Consider the following 12,585-nt stretch of genomic DNA (forward strand, 5'->3'; position numbering starts at 1 on the left):
GTTAATGAATATCCTGTTGACTCGAATCATTTTATTTCTATCCTGTTACCTTACTATTTTAATTTTTATCTAAATCACTCATAAAATGTGCTTCACAAAAACATTCATTGATTTATGCAAAAGCATTAGACAACAAAAATTATTTAGGCTACATAAACTGATTTTTGTTTAATCGAGAAAAGTACAGCATAATTTATAGTCAGCAATTTAACTTACCGATATCAATCAAAATCGAATGCTGATGAGAAGTTAGTTGTTTCAGAAGGTCTTCGTAAGGAATAGACAGATCTATGTCAGTCTGAACTTTATGATCCCATATTTTCCGGTGCTGCTCTGCAAGAAACTGCCATATCTCTCCTCTTTTATGACGAGGTACTCCTAAAAGTAATTATAATATACATCAAATGAATAAGAAAGCGATAATATCATGCAACTAGGATTGTATACACAATACTGTCTAAATCCTAGTTACCTCATTTTTTATCTAAACAACCTTAGTTTATATATAACAAATGACAACAAAATCTAATCAAAATTAAAGTTTTTATTAAGGTCAGTCAAATCGCTCAAATAAGTCATGTAGAATAACTTTTAGATTATCCATAAAAATAATAATAATAAAAGAGCCAGTCTGCCTATGGAGTGCGCGTGGTGCATGGTACTAAGCTCGAAAGGTCCACAACAGCTGGGGAGTATGGCCTGCAGCTTCTTTATGAAGACTGTGTCTGTGCTGGAAGCAAGTTTTTGAGACTTCAATTTCGATTTTTTTTTTATTTAACACTGATGGAAGTGATATTTTTCCCATGGAATATTTTTTGACACATATTCTCACTTAACAGTTAAAACTAATCATCGAAGAACTTCAATCTCTGCACCACCTTTAAGATCCGAAAATAATCTTTCACGAAAAGATTATTCAAAATTTCAAATATAATTTAAGCACGCTTTTGTTGTCATTACATCTACATTTTAATCATTATCTCTCCAATACTTTTTATACTTTGACACTGGAAACTAATTTTAAAAAAAAGTAATCTAAAAAAGGAAAAAAAAAAAAAAAGCGATCTTTCGCCCAAACTCATCGAAATTTTCGTTACAAAAGCAAACTTTCGCACTCTTTCAGAAGCAAAATGATTAAAAAAATATACTTCATAAGCGATTTCTTAAGTCTCTCTTTAAGGAAAAAAAAAATACTACATCACAGTACGATTCATGTCTCCGGCACTGTGGGAAGTAAATATTAACAAATTCCCCCCCCCCCATAAGTTATAAGCATCATACTTGCATTCACCTTACAGAAGAAGGGTAACCTTACATGCACTTGATCTCGCGCCCAAATACTTAGAGAATTTTAAATCCCTCCGAGCACACTTCGTCTACGAAATCTTAATTTTTTTCTTTCATTTTCAGCGATTAGCTGCTATGTAAGACTGCGCTATCAACAATGAAAATTTAGACACTTTCCTACTTAAGCATAATACAAATAAAAAATAACAGCTTTCAGGTTTTTCTATCAAACACGGCTGCTTTTCTGAACTTTGCATGGACGCCAGACAATACATGCCAAACGGAATTACATATTTCACTGATTGGCCTGTTTCCCTCTGCCCCTTATACCACTCCCGACTTGAAACGGAAAGCTTGGAGCTTGGAGCGACTTGAAACGGAAAGCTTGGAGCAAATGGGGCATACCCCATGCCCCATTTGATGACACAGCGAAGTCTCGTATCTTAGCAATGTTTGTCACTTGTAACAGTTATACCACAGTGTTAATGATCTCTCATTAATCAAGACTTCGCTTGAAAACGACAAGACGTCAACTATATTAGTGTGCAAACATTAAGGACGTAGTGAGAAATTAATAGCAGAAAGACCAAGAGACTCTCTAGATTGCGGTATGGTATGACATGTGAATATACGTAACATCACGCTCTGTAGAAATGTGCGAAGGACATAAAGCATAAGGTCGGCGTACGCTCTGCATTTCAGAGGATGCTGAGGCACGTCATTGACAATGCGTAGGATTAGCGGACTCCTTACCGGCACATGATCCATACGGCTACTAAGAAAAAAGTTCCGATCTTTAAAACGAAGTTGATTCATACTGGTATCGATTCCATGTCAGTTTCGATCTTATGCAAGTAACCTGAAAATAATAATTCTGCCAAATTCTTTCCATCTTTACCAGATGTCGTTGCTAAGTATAAGCCTTGTCTACGCTTTGCTAATGTCGATTTTATGGTGGGATAAGCACCATCTATTGCATCCTATTGTCCTATGCACGTTTCTATCTTATGGGGATATAGATAATATGCTCTGTTGATCTTATACCGGTGACGATCCTATCCTGTGTCGTCGTTACCCAAGTGCTTTTCTAAGCACAGTCGGTCTTATGCCTGGCGATAGTATACTGGTGTCACCCTATGCAGGGCTGATCGTAACTCTGTGCAGATGCCAAAATGTGCATTAAACGTCTGATTCATTCTTTTAATCACTATGAAAATTTCTTTTTGGTATATCAGTCTTACTGATGTAGATTCTAAGCCATGCCGGCGCTATGCAGTGTCTACTGTAGCTATTGTAGATCTTATAAACGTAAGCCGTCATAAGAAACTGCCGTAATCGAATCGTGGTCAGTGAAACTGGCTGCTGCATCATTGGTCGCCGCTCGAATCCGGAGAAGGTTTGGCTGTTTGTAAAGGATGAGTGACTACGTGGCTTAGGGGCAATTAAAATAATTGACAGCCGAAAGTCTTCTCGAAAGGTTTATTATAGATGAGGCATGGAAGACCTTCGGACCCACCTCCCGGGAGGTTTTCCATCAAAACTGGAATTGAGTTATACAGTTTAAGCGGTGAAACTATATCCGTAAAACCACTGGAGACGTTCTGGTGTTCCGCCCAGTTTTTCCTGTCTTGTCCTGCCATAAAGCCATCAGCGTTACATTGAAAAAGAAGTGGTTTGCACCAGAGCCGTGCCTATATAATTTTTCACTTAAGAGAAAGAGGTAAATGTGTGCCCCTATACACATCTGGCAATTTAAAAAAAATAGTAATGCATTAATTTGTTGTAAAATTTTTTAAACTGCATATTATTTTGAGATTCAATTTGGATTAGAAGTTAAAGAAAAACCAAAATAGGAAATGAAACAAGGTTTGTATCATGAGTAGAGTGCATTATGATTCGTCTCCTTCTTATTTTAAAGTGAAAAACAATTTCGCATTTATCGAAAATCCGTAGAGATAATTTTTGAGAAGGTCGATCATTGGTAGCATTGACATCAGAAAATACTGAGCGTGTCTAGAATGAAATATTGACTGACAGGGTATTAAACATTAGTGAAACAGCAGCAATATTGGATCAATCTAAATCTGTTTCGCGGAATTCCCAAGAACACTTCACATAATCAAAGTCTCTGCAAGATGGTTACTCTGACTTCTTTCAGCAACTAGCAACGTGTTAATGCTATTCAGAAGCAATGCGGGTTTAAGAAGCTTGACTGCGTCTAACAGCCTAGTTCAAGTAATTATTAGATGTTCTCTAAACTAAAATATGACCTTCGTGGAAAGAGATTTAATGATGATGATGTGGTGAAAAAAGGATTATGGAACGTTTTAAGGACAAACCTTCAGATTACTTTTATAGGGGCAAAATAGCTGCACATTAAACGACGTGAAAACTCTGTCGAAGTACAGAGAAGTCATACTAAAAAATATGCTGCTAAAAGTTTTTTTTTTTTTTTTAACAATATATCAGACCGAAGCTCCTTTGGATCTACCTGCGTATATTTACCGTGTTCTCTTCGAAAATGCTTTCAAAAACATGATCGGGAGATGAGTTGTTTGCAGAAAATTCTGTTGTCGATCCACAATAACCAATCTAATCGTTTGGAGATTTTCTTTCAAAATTTACGAATATATATATTCCAATATCCCTCCCATTTTTATTGTAATCGACTTTTTTTTATTTCTTTGGTACTCATACTAAACAATTCATTTCATAGTTCCAATTATAAACAATAGAACAACTCAAAAAGAGAGAGAGAGAGAAATTATGTCTTTCCTTATACGCCGAAGAGCCATTACATTATGACCACCCTGTTAATAACATGTAGGACTACCTTTACCCCTCAAAACTGCCAGCAACCGGCGTGGCATTGACTCCCCGAGGTGCTGATAGGTAGTCTAAGGTATCTGGTACCAAGCGCTCACCAACTGTCTTGCAAATTCCACACATTGCGCGGTGGTAGCGTGCAGGCGAGAATTTGGTTGTCCAAGTGGGACTACAAATGCTCTATTGGATCAATGTCAGGTGAATTTGGAGGCCAAGACATGACTTGAAAGTCATTGGAATGTTCCTCGTACTACTTCCTGACGATTCGACCCTTATGACATGGTGCATTATCCTGTTGGTAAACACCATCCCCCACCGGAAATACTGTTGACATGAATGGGTAAGCCTGGTCTAAAACGATTTTCACGTGGCGCACAGACGTCAGGGACTGTTCTATGGGGATTATGGGTCCTAATGTGCTCCATGAAAACATTGCTCACACCACATACCCCCGCCAACGGCTTGTCTCCATCCAACTGTGCATCCGGAAGCCAGGGTTTCGTTTGGAAATTGGCATATTAGCACACGCGCGTCGATGTGATGGACCAGAAAACGTGATTCGTCGGATCATGCAACTTTCTTTCAATGTCCAATTCCAATGTTTCTTGGCTCACTGCAGACGCAGCTAACGATTACGTGCAGTCAGTGCAGGGACATGCTTAGGCCTCCGGCTGCGTAGGTTCTATACGCAGCAACGTACGCTGCAAAGTGTTTTGAGAAACACTGTATGGGTCTCCAGTGTTGTAGTTGGTGATGATTTCGGCTGTTGTAGCTCTTCGGTCGCGGCGAACAATATGTAGCAATCTTCTCTCTCCTCTGGAATCATGCGCCGTCGACGACAACTGGCCGGCGATTTGTCGTTTCACCATCCACACACGACTTTCGATATGTGCTCACAACAACTGCACGTGAACATTCCACTAAAAGTGCCGTTTCTGATATTGATGTTCCCATCCGCCCAGCCATAACGATTTGGCCTTTATCGAGGTCTTACAAATCAGCTGCTTTTCCCATTATGTCGCTAATCGCGCTATGTTTGTAAAGGCAATGAATAGCCGCTTTATATATTCCAACATCAGCCGCGTACGCGCAATGGTTTTGTTCCTGGGCGAGCCCATTGTTATAATTCGAGGGTGGTCGTAATGTAATGGCTTTTCGTTGCATATTTACATGCCAATCTTTCATAGAATGAGGCTGATTAATGTGTATATGCAGTTAAACCTACACAGCAATATGTGTAACTGCTCTAGAAAGAACCTCAAATGTAACCAACAGTACAGTTCCGTGCAAATTAAATATGAGTACCAGAAGACAAAACCTCGAAATATGCGTCTTGTTACGCAAAAAGTGAAGCAAAATATTGAGAATATGATATATATTTTACTTTTAAATATCCTTATTTAGCCTCCCGATGCTATTCAAATAAGCTTTCGTGTTATGTCTGTTGCAAAAACTGTAAGGAAGTTGCGATGATGTCTATATTCAGTTAGCGGGAAGGGAGATGGTGCAGAATTACTGATGTTAGCAGCATTTTGTTTTCTAGGCAAGTTTAGACTGTGCAACCCAAACGTTAGTGCAAACAACAGCAAAACAGGTTCAATACATTATTCCAAAAATAAATTTTGATATTAGAAAATAATATATACAGTCTCTAAAACATCAGTTTTGAAAAATAAATTATTAATTCTTCTCTTAATTCAGCTGGACTGTTTAACATAAAATTCTTTTTATACTTCTTAATCTGTTCCAAAACTGAAAGTTAATAAAAGTATTTTCTTTCTTAAAAGTAAATTTCCAAATTTTCGTAGCTAATTTGGCGCCCCTTCTAGTTACTCTTGTCTCGCGTGCGGTTTGCACAATGTATATCGGTTTAAAAGATGTCGAGTTGCTGTCGCAGTATGCCATGTCCAACAAACAATACCCTAGATAACATACAAATGAGTTTAGCCGAGGCCGAATCGCCGTGAAATTGGTTTGGTTTAGTTGATGATGGTAAAACACACACTAGGGCTGGTCTCCGCCGAAATCATTACGGCAAAAACATCGCGGACAAAAATGTCGCGGAGAAAACAACGCAAGGCGAAACCTTCGTGGTACAAAACATCGTGGAAGAAAATATCGCAAAGAGAAAACATTGCAGTTCTAAAATATCGTGGTCGAAAATAAAGCGGTTCAAAAACTTCGTAGTTTAAAAACACTGCTGTCCAAAATATCGTAGTAAAAAAACAAAGCTACTACAAATCATCGCATGACGATAACATCGCACATACATTTTTCAGTCTTTAAACGTTGTAAATGCATATTCACATAATGAATTGTGAGCACAAGAAGGGAAGAGGAATATATTTATTTTTATAATTCATAATTTTGAATTAACTAATACATTTTTGCTGAAAAAGTGAGAAGGAAACTAAGCATTTAAAACTGAAAATGAGTAGAAAATTAATGTAACTTATAGCATTTAATAGAAGTTTTAAGCTTATACAGTTAACTAATAAAGGTCATAAATAAATTAATCTTTTTTATAGAGTTTAACTGATAATTTTTCATGAAAAATATATTCTAAAAAAGTTTAGAAAGAAGATCTGTAACTGCATGAGATAACCTCTATAAAAACTCTTTAATTACTTATTAAATTATTTTCTTTCACGTTTCTTTTAGAGAAAATTATATATTGTTTTGTTTCCGTTTATTCTTAAATTGTCGTTAACATTTTCATGCATTGCGTGCAATCAATTTTTTTTATGTCGATTTATGACGAAAGCTAGTTACATAGTATGCCAGTAAGGGATTTCGAAAACGCATGTGTGCCATGTTATCGTCATGCGATGATTTATAGGTACTTCATTTTTAACACGATATTTTTAAACTGCAAAGTATTTGAACAGCTTTATTTTCGACCACGATATTTTGTACCACGATGTTTTAGAACTGCGATGTTTTCCCCTTGCGTTGTTTTTTCCGCGATTTTTCTGCCGCGATGTTTTTGGCTGTAACCCTAGGGCTATCTGCCTAAGGAGAGGGATGCTTTCGTAGACGGCTTTCTAATGGAAACTGTCTTGTATACAAGTTGCGCATTGGGAAAATCAACAAAACGCCTATGCAGCCAACACGATTGCTAAACCCATATTCGGAACTACCAGTTTTATTGATTTTACCGCTCGGCCGCTGGTGGGCCTATTGTAAAATTCTAAAATAAAGGGCAAAGATTAAGTACGTAGTGTCGTTGAGCAGTTCGGGATCACACATAACATCATGTCATGAACCTGGACGGCCATTCGAATGAAAGGAACACCAATCCGAAGGTTTTATGATACTTGTCCACTAGCAACCACGGCGACGGAAGACAGGTATTTGGCTCAGGCAAGGACAGATCAAAGGCGAATAGCTGGTGAAATTGCAAACATATGCAGGACAGGAAGAAGTGCAGGGGGCACCACCACATCGACACAGACAAAAATGGTATTCCCCCACTTCACTAACCGTTTCTGGCATTTATTGAATATAAAGACAAAAGAGTACATATCAGGTCATTTCATTACACTGTTGACATGGTAAATTACATTAAAGTAACAAGTTATTTAGATAAGAAGAACACACGTACAGATAAATTGAGGTGCAGGTAATTCAGCAACAGATATATTGGTATACAGGAATCAAGGTGAAGATAGCATTTTACAATTAATTAGGTGTTGCAGTTGAACATTTGATGGTATGGTTGGAGGAATACATTAGCATTTGGGAAGGTGGGTGTGATGTGAGTTATAATGCTATGTTATTTTTGTGTTGGTGGTGTCATTGCGTGATTGTGCTCAGATTTCAGCAAACATATGCAACTGGACCCGGTATTGTTTGCTCATCGACTAATTACATTGTGTGCCAATGACGCTTACCCATCGAAGACGGTGTTTTCTCTAAAGTCGGAAACACAAGGATTGGGCAAGATCAATAGGTTTTTACGGATGACAGTCGATTGAGTCTCATTAGAGATTCGATATATCTAAACATCTGAAGAGACAAGAACAATCACCCCTTCAACATCAAAGCACCGTTTGGAGCTAACGAATTTCTCGTTTGAACAGACATAATGCTTCGCGGTAGTACGGAGCTCCACATCTATTAAGGAGGCTCAATCACAGGTATCGCTACTGTATCAGAAGTCTCCTTCCTTAGGTATGCTTTAATGGAATATTGTGATCCCTTTGCTCCTCTCCATAGAAGAAAATGCTAAACCTCCATGCGTGGCAGCTGTTGGTGAGTGAGGATATAGTACACCTCGTGGACTGGTGCGCACAGTTCCCAGGCGGGCTTAATTGAACGCATATGGAAGTTCTCGTGAGATGTGTAGCAATACACTGCCAACCGCAAGCAATGATTCCGCAGCTGTAATCGGTACTCAAAGAGGAACGGATTGTGATGTCAATGAGCTCGTCGACATCTACTCACTGAGCACAAAACTAATGGTGCTTATTCTGTTCTGCAGTCAGGGATGATTATATTCCCAACTAAAGAGGCCTTTTTTCCTTGTTTGGCTCCTACAGCATGAATTTTTCTGTCGTCTCTCTTATTATGCACAAAGTCCACGTTTGGAAAAGGACCATTGCATCTTTTGGATTGATTTTTTTTAACTGTTGCAATTTCTACCACAGTCTTACACTTCGAACTTACCTAAAACACTGCTGCTCAATGCTACATGTAAAACCCACATCATCACAAACCTTTTGCATAACAGTGTACTTTGCTGCTATGTCCCCTTTATGTCGTATGCAATGGCTTTCTTTCGCGTTATTAATTTTAAATGGCTTTCTTTCGCGCAATGGCTTTCTTTCGCATAATTAAATTATCTACGTTTCTATCAACTCTTTATAATTTTTTTACAAACAGTGCGAAGAAAAGCTATACTAAAATGCTACTAAAGTGCTACAAATGTACATTATTGATTAGAATAATAAACATGTGAATCTAGGAAGGCTTAAGTCGAAATCATTTAAGATTACATGACTGCCTAAAACTTCGCCCTAAGCATAAAATTCTCAGAAGATCGACACACACATAATTTAATTCTGTCATCACAAACATAACTGGATAAAAGGCTCATCTTAAAAGTTAAATTTCATAACAACGAATTCTAAAGAGCATTTTCTATATTTCGAGACTGTAGTAACTATCTGAAACATAACTGGCATTAATTTGTAAACTTTGGATTACATATTAACTCTAAAAGTATCAGTGTCTTTTTCTAAACCCATATGCATTTTTTATATCTGTATCTCAAAAGCTATCTGTTAAAATTCTTACTAGATCTCCTCTTTTGTAAAAAAACTATCACATACTAAAATTTTAAATCATTTGAGCCTTTAGTTATACTGTAAGGGGAAAAAAACCCTGAATGTATCCATCGTGTCTTTTTTGACCCAATAATAAAATAGCGTTTACTCAGTTTAATTTTAAAAAAATGGCGTTAATGCAGTAATCCTTCTAGTAAGGGGCATTTCTTTTTTTTTACGTACAGTTTCTGAATCCTCAGTACCTTAAAACAGAACGATTTCGTAAATTCCTCATTCATGACATGGTCCTCATGGCATTCGTTATTGGAAAGTTTTATTTCATTTGTGACATACAGCTGCAGACAAGTTACATATGTAGGGATAGACGAGAAGAAGGAAAGGAATGTCGGTAGAGAAGGAATTTAAGAGATATCTGGCAACCAGTGATATTGAAAATTGTTTCATTTCCATATATTTAATTAGTTAAAAGTAGAAATGCTTATATTTTAGAATCAATCTGAATATTTTTGTCGAGAAGAACGGTTGTATGTTTTTTGTGTTCATAGAAGAAGAGTACCTTGGATCAACTGCGAATTCTTCATCTGATGAAGAAATAGAAACAGAAAGGGAAGTACGTGATACTGTGATGTCAAAAGATGGAATTATAAAATGCCAAACTAAACCATTACCAGATATTGGTCGATTACGACAAGAGGCGGGTGAAGCCACCTAGGAGTCTCTGGCGATAGAATTTTTGGCACCACTAAGAAAATATTTACATACCTATATGCATAAAGCGCAATTACTGCTTAAGTGTACTATATAGTTACTGACATATTAAACTCCAGCTTACGATAAATATTTATAATACATTGTATAATAATTTATAATTATTTTAATAGAATTGCGATTTAATATTTGTATTTCTAAATAGTCCTACATTTATACTCTCCATATCAAAGCTAAAATACATGAGAATTAAAATTATATGAAAAATTAAATATTATGTGAGAAAGAAAACCATAACATCAAACTGCTAAAATATTTTAAAATTAAAATAATTGATTAGATAAAAAATATTAAGTTCTTTACAACAAATTCTTTAATTATTCTTGAGCTAGCCATGTTATTTAAATTTATTATTGCATGTATAAAAAAAAACATTCTTTTATCTTTCATCTGACAAATCTATTTCTTAAATATCTTTTACCCTTCTTAAGGCAGAAGAAGGATCTTTCTACAGATGTATTGGAAACTAGAAAGGTAAAAAAATTCTTGATGAAATTTTTTTGGCAACATGATATACCCGCGTGGCACAACTAAATTTGTCAACTTTTTTTTTTTAAAACGCTCCACTTCACGATCGAATTGCGTAAGATTTATACCATCTTTCTAAATTTCTTCGACCTTTTTTATACTAATATCTCTGTCTAAATTCGGTAAATTTAAATTAAAGAATACTTTAAAATTTTCCGCTTCATTTTTCATATGCTTCATTTCTAGAAACAAGTTCTGATTATACTATCACAAGTACTATTAAAAAACTAAAAGTTTTCGCGTAAAGGGATTTAAATTCTTCATTACTTTCAGAAAAAAAAATTGCCTTGTTTTTATGGCCTGCAGTTTTGTTCATCAAATATCAAAGATGTCATAAGAGTTTCTTCTTTTTCCATGTTAAAAAATTCAGGACGGAATCGTGTCATACGATTATTTTAAGATTTTAATAAATCAATTCCTCTAAATAGGATACACTCGTTTCTAGGGGCATTAACTGTCTACAAAACGGTGTTCCATATTATTGTCATGAATATCAGTCCATTACTTAAAATAAAAGGTGTAGATTCCATTATAGTTACTTTCTTTTCCAGCCCTCAAACACAGATGTCATATAAGACCCATAATGTTCATATGGTTGTAATAAATTTTTAATACCAATACGGCATTGCTCTTGCTAACAATCTAACATCGGATAATTTTTTTGTCTTTAAATTTATTTCACACTTTTTCCTGATTCCTACTCAAAATTTGCTAGTGATGAAGGCATGCAAAAACTTTTGCACAAACATTAATTATTGAGCAGTGACATTACAATTTTCTGCAGCAAAAACTTCTCTGTAAATAGCGCAAAGGATGTAGTTCGCAATCGAGCTATAGTACTCAATGCAAGCTTACAATCCTGAGTATTTTCCTCATAGATCTGCTTCATTGTCATATACCTGCCTTCGATAAATTTTATGTCTGCCCATAATTTTGCTAAAGCATGCAATGTCTGTTATTCCAAATAAGGTAAAGCGATCACATGTCCCGATTTTGGCGGGACAGTTCCGCTTTTTCGAGAACTGTCCCGCGTCCCACCGATTTTTAAAAAGTCCCGCTTTTTAAAAAATATCTGCATTTCTTATTTTAAATGTACTGTAAAAATATATTACTTTTTATTTATTAATTATTACAGTGAATATACATAAATAAAAAAACACATAAAATGCATGCAGAGTAAACTAAATTAGACGATGTAACGAGTTAGATTTACTCGGTGGTGTTCGATCATTGTCGTTACGCCTCGCCAAATGTATTGTTAACGAAGGAACAGCTCGAATTGGCTGAAGGGCTATTTCCTTTTCACACCATAAACCACAATCAAAATTTCAGATCAATTGATTGTACGTCGCAAATGATCAAAACATTGTACGACAAAAAATTTGCATCTGCAAGGACAAAAACTGAAGCAATTATTTGTAAGGTTTTTTCACCATATTCATTTTCACAATTGCAGAAAGAATTAGATAAATCCACATTTATATCCATATTTTATGATGCTTAAAATTATTTCCCATAATTGTTAGACTTCTTGATCCAGAAACAGGAATTAAAATTAGAATATTAGATTGTGTTTCATTGCCAGGTGAAACTTCCCAAATACACTCACGTTTGTGAAAATTGCAACACCAAGAAGGAATCGTCATAATTGAATGCAATTTAATACACAGTTGAGTGGTAGTGGTACAAATAAATGATTAAATGTTCAAAGCAAACAAACAAGAACAAGAGATCAGAATCAGTATTTTGTGTGGCCACCACGCGCCGCAATAAGTGCTGCTACACGACGTGGCATGGAGTCAAACAAAGTTTGAATGTCTGACTGAGGAAGAGCATTCCATATCGTTTGTACGCGTACCCAAAGTTCGTCTGCAGACGCAACAGGACG

General features: G+C 36.1%; 1 protein-coding gene across 1 annotated transcript in view; it reads right to left on the reverse strand.

Moving 5' to 3' along the window:
• The window catches only part of LOC118184243 (TBC1 domain family member 1-like), a 335,166-nt gene that overhangs the window by 145,986 nt on the left and 176,595 nt on the right, over positions 1 to 12,585 (reverse strand). Inside the window, exon 15 of the mRNA XM_085809767.1 lies at positions 217 to 378. Coding sequence (XP_085665893.1) covers positions 217 to 378 — 162 coding nt within the window. The remainder of the gene's footprint in view (positions 1 to 216; positions 379 to 12,585) is intronic.

Source organism: Stegodyphus dumicola, chromosome X2 (assembly GCF_044657685.1).
Source record: "Stegodyphus dumicola isolate Sdum_Otavi_A_Nest chromosome X2, ASM4465768v1".
Lineage (NCBI taxonomy): Eukaryota > Metazoa > Arthropoda > Arachnida > Araneae > Eresidae > Stegodyphus > Stegodyphus dumicola.